The sequence below is a fragment of the Dromiciops gliroides genome, chromosome 6 (assembly GCF_019393635.1).
Source record: "Dromiciops gliroides isolate mDroGli1 chromosome 6, mDroGli1.pri, whole genome shotgun sequence".
NCBI lineage: Eukaryota > Metazoa > Chordata > Mammalia > Microbiotheria > Microbiotheriidae > Dromiciops > Dromiciops gliroides.
Genome location: NC_057866.1, coordinates 113,195,543 through 113,206,060, shown reverse-complemented (window position 1 = coordinate 113,206,060; position 10,518 = coordinate 113,195,543). Strand labels below are relative to the sequence as shown.

General features: G+C 41.5%; 1 protein-coding gene across 1 annotated transcript in view; it reads left to right on the top strand.

Annotated features, from left to right (window-relative positions):
• The first annotated feature begins 9,519 nt into the window (after positions 1 to 9,519).
• RFC1 (replication factor C subunit 1) overlaps positions 9,520 to 10,518 on the top strand; it is an 85,269-nt gene continuing 84,270 nt past the window's right edge. Inside the window, exon 1 of the mRNA XM_043972796.1 lies at positions 9,520 to 9,656. Within this exon, the coding sequence (XP_043828731.1) occupies positions 9,654 to 9,656 (3 nt within the window). The 5' untranslated portion in view covers positions 9,520 to 9,653. The remainder of the gene's footprint in view (positions 9,657 to 10,518) is intronic.

Genomic DNA, 10,518 nt, shown 5'->3' with positions numbered 1-10,518 from the left:
AAATAGAAATGGGGGGGGGGTCCACTAAACTATACATAATGTTCCCTGTGGGCTGCACAGTGACTTGGAAAGCCAGATGTGGCATTATCTATGTTTTATTGTGTTATTTATTTTATTAAATATTTCCGAATTGCATTTTAATCTGGTTCAAGGGGAGGGGACACTCATTAGTGTCATGGGTTGCATGCAGCCTCTGATTAGATTATATCATTTATATACTACTTTTTATAGATTGTGATAACTTTAGTCTATTTAGAGTCTATGAGAATAGAGAGAATTAATTAAATTTTTATAGAAACTTAAAATACCTGTTTGCCAAATATGATTGAAATGGGGAGTTTCCTCCCCATTTCCTCTAGGTAGGATTCATTAAAATAACATTTTTAAATGATAGTGCAATTATTCTTTTTTTTTAACAATGAATTTATTTTAATTGGTTTTTAAAATTCTGAATTTAACACCAAATGAAATGAACATTTCCATATACAAAGTAGAAGAGAAAAAGAGGATGATAAACAAGACCATAAGAATCTATATTATGTATGTATAGCTTGCATTTTTCTTTAATTCAGAATGACATCATAGAATTTGAGTAGGAAGGCCCCTCAGCAGCTCTCTAGCCCAATCCATACACAAAAGAATCCCAGCTATAACATATTCTTATTAATCTCTGAGATATCCATACCCCAGATTACTTTTTTTTTTTTGGCTGGTTGGGCAATAAGGGTTAAGTGACTTGCCCAAGGTCATACAGCTAGTAAGTGTCCAGTGTCTGAATCTGGATTTGAACTCAGGTCCTTCTGACTCCAGGGCTGGTGCTTTATCCACCGTGTCACCTAGCTGCCTCTGCTATAACCTATTCAATAAATGGTCTTTCAGCCTTTGCTTGAAGACTTTCAAGAAGAGTAACCCACCTCTTCTCTAGGAAGTTCAGTTCACTTTTGGGCAACCCTAATTGGTAGGAAGTTTTTCCAGACATTGAAGACGAAATTCACCTCTTTACTCCTTTCACCCATTCATTGTTCCTGGTTTTCCCCTCCATCCTCTGAGGTTTAGTCCCTTCAGTACTTAAAGGTAACAATCATTTTCCCTTTGAATCTTCTCTTCTACCTGAACAGGCTCAGTTTCTTTCAGTGATCATTGTACAGCCTGGATTCAAGCCTGCAACATCTTGGTTATCCTCCTCTGAAAACTATCCAGATTATCATTGCTCTTATATCATGATGCCTAGAACTCAACTCAGATGAGATCTGAGAAGGGCAGAATATGGTGGTACTATCACATCTCTATTCTTGGAAGCCATACCACTGTTGAGTCATATTGACCTTGTTGCATACTAAAATTCCTAGACCTTCCTTAGAACAATTTCTGCCAGTTCATGCCTGTCCCATATTATATTTTTTGGATTTTTTTTGTACCCAAGTGCAAGACTTTACATTCATCCCTACTGGATTTCATCTTCTTAGATTAAGCCCAAAGCTCTAGCCTTTCCAGATCCTTTGGGAAACTGACTCTGTCATATACTATATTAGCTATCTCTCCCAACTTTGAGTTATCTGAAAATTTGATGAACATGCCATTTTTACCTTTATAAAAGTCATTGATTAAAATCTTAAGTAACATAAGGTCAAGAGATCCGAAGGGTACTCTAGTGTAGATCTCCTGCCACATTGACATTTGAACCATTAACAACAATTCTTTGAGTCTGCCCCTTCAGCCAGTTTTGAAATCATCTAATTGTAGTATCATCTAATCCATATATCTCTATCTTCTTCACAAGAATAGCACGAGATACTTTATCAACAGCTTTGTTAAAATTTAGCTAAACTATATCTATAGCCTTTCTTTCATCTAATAATATAGTAAGCTTGTCAGAAAAGAAAATATAGGGGGCAGGTAGGTGGCGCAGTGGATAAAGCACTGACTCTGGATTCAGGAGGACCTGAGTGTCAGACACTTGACATTTATTTGCTGTGTGACCCTGGGCAAATCACTTAACCCTTATTGCCCCACAAAAAAAACCCAAAACAAAACAAAACAAAACAAAACAAACTAAACCAAAAACCAGAAAAATTCCAAAGCTTCCCTGGTAGTCTGTGTTTCCTTCTGTTCTCTTGTGTGTGTGTGTGTGTGTGTGTGTGTGCGCGCGCACGCACGCACACACACACACACACACACACACACACACACACACACATATATATAATAGATATGGTTTGGGTTTTTTTGGGCAGGGCAATGAGCATTAAGTGAATTGCCCAGGGTCACACAGCTAGTAAGTGTCAAGTGTTTGAGGTCAAATTTGAACTCAAGTCCTCCTGAATCCAGGGCCGGTGTTTTATCCACTATGCCACCTACCTGCCCCCTCTTCTGGATATTTTTTAAAAACATGTCAATGACTATCTTTTCTTTGCTTTTTTGGGGCAACCCTATTGCTACTACTCTTTCCCTTAAAAGTCCCACCTCTTCCATTAAAAAATTGCAACAAAAACATATAGTCAAACTAAACATTCCCGCCTTACTTTTATCTGAAAATGTATATGATATGTTTCATTTTGTACCTTGAGTCCAACACCTCTTTGTCAGGAGGTGGGTAGCATTCTTCCTTATCAGCCCTTTGGAATCATGTTTGGTTACTACATCAAACCCAATTCTTATGTCTTTCAAAACTTTTTCTTTATAATGTTGTATAGATTGTAACAGGGATATTCAAGCCTTTTCACTTTGACTCTCAACAGTATTGGTGACTCTCCATATCCTAATATAATCCCTATGTAACCTTTTCGACCTAGCAACAGATTTTCAAAACTTGAAAAAAAAAATCTTCTGCTACCTTTGCAGTAGGTTAGGTTACCTTGTTCATGCAAACTAATGCTACTGCAAAATGTTCTTTGGAATTATTAAGACTCTGGTCTCCACATACCTCCTGAAACTTTCCATTAATCCCTTTAGGGACCTGACTATACATACATATCAGGATATATAGAGAGGAAGCATTATGTGGTACGTGGAGGTCTAGCTTTGGAGTCATGCAGAATTAGCTTCAAGTTCTGCCTTTGATAGAGTCCTTTGTTTCATGACCATTGGCAAGGCACTCAATCTCTCAGTGCCCCAACTGGCTCTCCAAAACTAAGTTCGGGATGAGTTGCAGGTCTTCATTTGGTGGAGGAAGTTTCTGCATGGGAATGTCAATACACTGATGAAATCATGGATTTGGAACCAAAAAAACAAAACCAGTGAGTCAAGATTATGTACTTTTGGTTAAATTTTAATGTTCCACTTGTTTTTCTTGTCATTTGTGAAAATGTTGCCTTCCAAGTAAAAACCACAGTAATATCAAGGAAAACTTTGGATCTTTCATTTGCATGGAGATGGAGTACACATTCTTAAGATATAAGAAGTCAACTATCAGGCAAGTTTATACATATCCAGATTACTCACACATAATCACATTAAGAAGATATTTGGACTTCTGCATTAAGATGAATGATATACTTAGTACTTAATTTCCTAAAGTACAATGCATGCACTCTAATAGTGATAGATTGTGACTTAATGATCCTTTTTATGCATAAATAGATTATATGGCTACTGTTGTTGGTCTGGATCTGCAGTCACCACAAACACAGAAAAGGACAAGCTGGGTAATCAACTCTTTTCTATAAAGAAAATGTTCTAATAAACAGATAAACAGGATACGCTAATATTTATCCAGAGGGCAGGAAGTTACAATTATTGTAGCAGAATGAAAACTCCAAAATGAATACAAATTTTTAGCTATTTCTGGGTGTTTTTTTTTTTACTTTAAAATTCTATAAATGTGACCTATTCTGAAAGGACAGAAGACTTCAAGTGGTTATAGATAAGTTTTATCTTTATTATACAGATTTCACTGAGGCAGAGGCATTTACACACAAAGAACTTACACTGCTCATTTCAGTTAATTTGCCACTAAAACAGTAATTGAACCACCCCTAAAGGGAAATCAGAGTTCAGTTTTTATCTGTTGTGCTTTAATCATTTGAGACAGTTCTTAGTTATTTCAAAAGGGCAGTGCTTTCCCTTTCTCTGTGTATTTTATGGAAGTAAGGGATTATAATTTTTATTTGTTTCTATTTCCTATTAAAGGCAAGGTTCTGCATCCATATCTTTATTTTCCCGGGAAGAACAAGGGCTTTATCAGTCAACAATCATTTATAAGCACCTACAATACTCCAGGCACTGGAGATGCTGAAGAGGGTTCTTTTTTTCTTCTTTTTTTCGGGGCAATGAGGGTTAAGTGACTTGCCCAGGGTCACACAGCTATTAAGTGTCAAATGTCTGAGGTTGGATTTAAACTCAGGTCCTCCTGAATCCAGGGCAGGTGATTTATCCACTGAGCCAACTAGCTGCCCCCATATCCTCATTTTCACAGATAAATGCATACCAATTGCATGGAGCTCAGGAACATAATGTCTCCTCAGTAAAATCCTGAATTACATGCATACAGACTGGTTGCAGTATGTCACCCAGGATGTTTGCCTTAAAATAGCATAAAAGACTCATCTTCATGAGTTCAAAGCTTGCCTCAGACACTTAGGAACTCTGTGACCCTGGGCAAGACACTTAATCCTGTTTGCAGCTGTTTCCTCATCTGTAAAATGAGCTGGAGAAAGAACTGGCAAACCACTCCAGGATCTTTACCAGGAAAACCCCAAAAGGGGGTTATGGAGAGCTGGGCACAACTGAACAGTAACAAAAAGCATGAAGGACTTTATTGATAGTAGATAGAGAATTAGCCTTAGAGTCAAGAAGATGAGTTCAAATTCTCTTCTGATACATATCAGCTTGTGTGGCCCTAGGTCAATTCACAGTGTTACAGATCAGGGCTTCTTAAACTTTTTCCACTCCTAACCCCTTTTCCCCGGAGAAATTTTTACAGCATCCTGGGTATATAGGTACATAAAACAGGTATATATAACCTTTTACTATTTGCCATTTTTTTTTGTGACTCCCACATTTTGTTTAAGATTATAAATTAAGATTGTAAATTTTGAAGAAGGTGCCACCTATATTTCTTCATGTAGAGTTCTTGGATAAAATCAAGAAATCACAGGTTGAGCCCTTATCCTCAGGACATATATGAATGGTAAAAGATGTGAGAACAAGAGTCATAGATTTAGAGCCAGAAGGGGCCTAGTACAAACTCTGTTTTTACAGATGAAAAAAATGACATGGTAAGTAAGTTGCCTAAGGTCATTCAGGTAACAGTATCAGAGGAAGGATATGAACCTTGTTCCACTGACTCCAGGTGAAGTGCTCTTTATATCTTCTTTTTTTTTTTTAGTGAGGCAATTGGGGTTAAGTGACTTGCCCAGGGTCACACAGCTAGTAAGTGTTAAGTGTCTGAGGCTGGATTTGAACCCAGGTACTCCTGACTCCAGGGCCGGTGCTCTATCCACTGTGACACCTAGCTGCCCCTCTTTACATCTTACTACGTCTAAATGGACATTGGTACCTGCCAACATTTTGAAAGAACAGAAAGGGCATAGGGTAGATCCTTTCTGGAGGACTTAAGAGGAAAGTTCAAGAATTGCAAAAGATGAGAAAGGATGGAGTGGTTGGGGTTTGCATTGGTGAAAGAATGTCTACATCAATGAAATCACTATCATTGTATCAAGAGATTATTATTACAGTTGTAGGACTAGCAATTTTGTTGTGGAGAGGAAAGCTGGACAAAGGTGACTAGCTCCCTTCTCCCCTAATTTCTTTCAGCCTTGCCTGGTGATGTTCCCAAGGTGATTTGCATGATGGAAATGGAAAGAAACGGAACACCCAGATTGAATTAAGAGTGGCAGCTGAGGTGAAAGAAAATCAATTACAAGCCTTCCTCAACCTCTAAGAGCTTTTCTGGCAGACCCAGCTGGCCTTCTGAATCCCAAAGAACTGTGATAGCCCCTAGGGTTAGGAACGAAAACTATCTAGATACTTCTGCTTTGGGGAAAAGGCTGCAAAAGATAGTCAGTAAACATTAAATGCCAACTATGTGCCAAGCACTGTGCTAAGTACTAGGGATACAAAAAGGGACCAAAGACAGTCCCTGACCTGAAGGAGGGCTCACAATCTAATGGTGAAGACAACAAGCACATATATATGAAAAAGATTAAAAAGAGGAAAGGCACTAGAGTTAGAAAGGGGTGGGGAAGGCTTCCTGTAGAAGACGGGATTTTAGCTGGGACTGAAAGAAAGCCAGAAGGTAGGCATGAGGAGGCATAGCATTCCATGTTCTCCAGATAAGGAGAGCAGCCAGAAAAAGTCTCAAGTGGAGAGATGGAGTGTCTTGTTCTTTTAACAGCAAGGAGGCCTTTGTCACTGGATCAAGGAGTATGTTTTAGGGAGTATAGTTACAAAGACTGAAGAGGTAGGAGGGGGCTAAGTTATGGAGGGCTTTGAACACCAGATAGAGGATTTTGTATTTGATCTTGGAGGCAACAGGGAACCAATGGAGTTTACTGAATGTGGTGGTGGTAACACGGTCAGATCTGTGCTTGAGGAAAATCACTTTGGTGGCTGAATGGAGGATAGATTGGAGTGGGGAAAGACTTGAGGAAGCAGATTCACTAGCAGGCTATGTTGATAATCCAGGCATGAGGTGATGAGGGCCAGCCCAGCATCTTTCTCGTTCTCTCCCACAGAGCTAGCCCATATGAAAGACAGAAAAAAAAAAGAGGAAAAAAAACCCCTAGTTTATCTGATTATTACATTGAGAAATTCTGAAAATGTGTGTAGATGTAAAACACTTGTGGATGTCTTACTGCTACCAAGGAATGGGGTAGAGGAAGGGGTGTACTGATAAATGTTTAACAAAAGGCTCCCCATTAACTATTCACTTGAGTTTAATCTGTGTTATCAACATTTTCTCTATCACTTTCTTGAGTTGACAGTTCAAAAAATGGGCCCCACTAAACTGGTTTTCCAAAATGTAATTCTCACACTGAAAATTTAATAATCAGGATCCTTTCCTCCTATCTCTTCTAATGAGCCACACTTGTTAATTTTGCAATATTTATCTTTGATTTTTTGGGGTGCTTCTTTTTGTTAACTTTGTTGAGGTCATCATTTTCATTGTTTTCTTGTTTCTGCTCACTTCACTTTGAATCAGTTCATGAAGATCGTTCCACCTTTCTCTGTATATATCACACTTGTTTCTTACAGCACAGCAGTATTCCATTTGTGTATCACAATTTGTTTAGTCATCCCTGGATTGATAGCTATCAACTTTGTTTCTAATTCTTTGCTATGAGAACAAAGTGCTGCTATAAAGCTTTGTTGTATATGGGGACTTTTTTCTTACCAGTAGCCTCCTTGGGAAGAAGAAAGGGAATAAGCATTTTTATAGTTCTTATTATATGCCAGACATTATACTAAGAGCTTTTGCAAATGTTCTCTCATTTGATCCTCATAGCAACCCTGAAAGGTGGATAATATTATTATTATTATTATCATCATTTTACAGTTGAGAAAACTGAAGGCAAAGAAAATTTAAATGATTTACCCAGGGTCACACACCTAGTGTCTCCCTTCTGTTAATTGTTTTTTATTTCTCCAGATATAACTTGCTTTGTATTGTGATGAAATAATGGGACTTAGCAGATACTCAAAGACCCACCTGGAGATCAATCTATACTGATTGAATCAAGTGAGAGTGTTTGACTGCTGATTAAGCCTACTTCAAGTTAATTGGATTGTAATCACACCTGGCTATCCCTTAAGAAGGTATTGTTCTCAGAAGCTAGACTGTGAACTCAACTTGAGAACACCTTCAAAGCCAATGGATTTGGATGACGTCAACCAATCAGCTTGAAGCAGTGTGTAAGGACCGCCTCCGTTCCAGACCTATAAAAAGCTTCCATAATCAGCTTGCTAGAGAGTTCCTCATTAAAGCAGGCTTGTGGAGGAGGACTTCAGGAAGAACCCAACCAGGCTGGAACTCTAGGCTAGACTGGTGCTGAAGCTTCTGATTTAAGGCGACCACAATTTAGATTTTAAACATCACAGTTTATATCTGCAAATTGTCTCCATCCATAGATTGGGAGTGTCTTGAGAACAAGAATTGCCTTTTGCCTCTTTTTGTAGTCCCAGAATTTAGCACAATGCTTGGCACCTAGGAGACAATAAATGTTTACTGATAGACTTCAATCAATGAGGAAGGATTTGAACTCGGGTATTCTTGACTCTGGCAAGTAACTGGTTCAGTGGAGAGAGTTCCTAGGTTGGAGTCAGAAAGACTCATCTTCCTGAATTCAAATCCAGACTCAGACACTAATTAGCTGTGTGACCCTGGACAAGTCTCTTCACCCTGTTTGCCTCAGTTTCCTCATCTGTAAAATGAGCTGGAGAAGAAAATGGCAAACTAATCTAGCATCTTTGCCAAGAAAACAACAAATAGGGTCATGAAGAGTTGCACACTACTGAATGACAGCAACACTGACTCCAGGTCCAGTACTCTGTTGGGCTGCTAGTTGCCTTACACCTTAGGGTATAGGTATGGTAATGGAATCTGTGGGTTAAAGGGTATGGATATTTTAGTCACTTTATTTGCATAATTCCCAACTGCTTTCCAAAACGATTCTACTGATTTTAAGCATCACTAACAACCCGCACCACCAGTGTCCAGGCATTTTTCACCAGCTGGACCCCATGCCTGTGACGTTCTCCTTGCCTCCACTCCTTGGTTTTCCTGGCTTCTTTCAAGTTCTAGCCATGGGGTGTTCAAGAAAAACTAGTACCTCTGAAGTAAGGGCTTTTTGAGTCTTTTTCAGGGCTGCTCATCCACCTTTGGTGTCCACCTTAATTCTCACCTGTGGCTGCAAGCTGTGGTATGCGCAGGGGCCACACCCTGGTAAAAGCATCTGAGCAGATGGGCTACATCAGGTTGAGAGTAGCCACGTAAATATGGAGGGGGGGGGGTGTTATCTAGCTCAAGCACGGGAAGACTTCCCCTAGCCGAATGGGCCCATAAGAACAATTTGTTCCAATGGCCACTACACCTGGAGGACTCTGTGAGAGGATGTGCGACCCTGCCTCCCTTAAACCCAATCCAGGCTGGAGTCTAGCCATCGCCCGAAACGTCACTGGTCCCCTTTGAAAGGCAAGGACAAACAGCAGCAGCTGCTAAAGTCCTACCTTCCGCAAGTCCCTCCTCTGCTAATGCCTTCCCTCGGAGATTTCCCCCAGTTTATTCTCTCTACATTTTGTTTGTACGTGGTTATTTGCATCTTGTCTCCTCCTTTAGATTCTGAGCTCCCTGAAGGCAGGGGCAGCTCAGCACAGTGCCTGGCACACAATAAAATAGCTTGTCTGTTTATAATTGACCGATTTATTTGAAAGTAAGATTCCTGAGGGCAGGGACCAAGCTCTCTGTCCGCCCTCCACGCCAGCGCGCTTGCGCAGAGCCTGGGAAAGCGTAGCGTTTGAGAGTTGCCAGGCCAGTATCGCGACCTCATCCGGACTGTACGCAGCGCGCGCTCCTACGTCATCAAAGAGCGCCGCCGCTCCTAACCCTATTTCGCGGGAGAACTTGTTGGCGCGAATGGAACCCGAACCCCGTTAAGGGCGTCTGCCGCAGTCGGCCCGTCTGCCCCAGTGTCCCGCCGCCCGCCCCCGGGACAGCTATGGTGAGCAGTGGGGCTTCTGCCTCCTGCGGCCGGGCTGGCCGAGGGGATTGGGCTAGTGGGCACCTCAACAGGGTCCAGAGGAACCTCCGGGGGAGGGGGTTGGTTTGTAATTGGGGGGGAGAGCTGTCGACTGTCTTCCCACCTCTGGCCGAGGGCTCTTCTCCAGGGCCCCCGACCACTGGGGTCGGCGGGGGAGGTGGGAAGGGGGGGTGGAATTTGGGGGCGCCCCAGCGTCCGGGGCGCAGGGCTGTTGCTGTTGGGCGGGAGTTTCGTTCTCCACAACCTGCCGGGGCGGGGAGAGAGGAGGTTTTTATTTTGTTTTGCTTTGTTTTTGCCGGGCGTGGGGAGGGATTGATTTTTGTCTTCTGGGCTCTCAGCTTCTTGGGGGGTCCCACGCGTGGCTCTTCACACCTCGGCGGAGGTGGAAGTGTGAAGTGTCCGGTTAGGCGACTGTGGACTTGAAGTCGGTAAGGTGATGAGAGTACAAATCCTGCCTCCGAGACCCTTTAACTAGGGGATAACCTGGGGCAGGTCACTTCCCTTCTCTCCTGCTTGGCTCCCTCATCTGTGAAATGAGGATGAGGATTCCCCCCCCCCCCCCCCGTTTGTTCCGAGTATCAGTTAAAATAACGTATGGCGAAAAGGGCTTTGCAAAATCTCAAAGGGCTATGTAAATTCCAGCTGCTGACACTTGTGTTATTTTATTAATAGTACGATTGTTAACAGTAACAGAAATGATGGTGGCTGGTATGTTTAGAGCTCCGTAGTCATAATAAGCTTTTCTTTGCACTACTTCTGCCCAGTCCCAAGGAGATTCATTTAATCCATAGCGCTGTATTAAGCGCAAGCGCTTGGGATACAA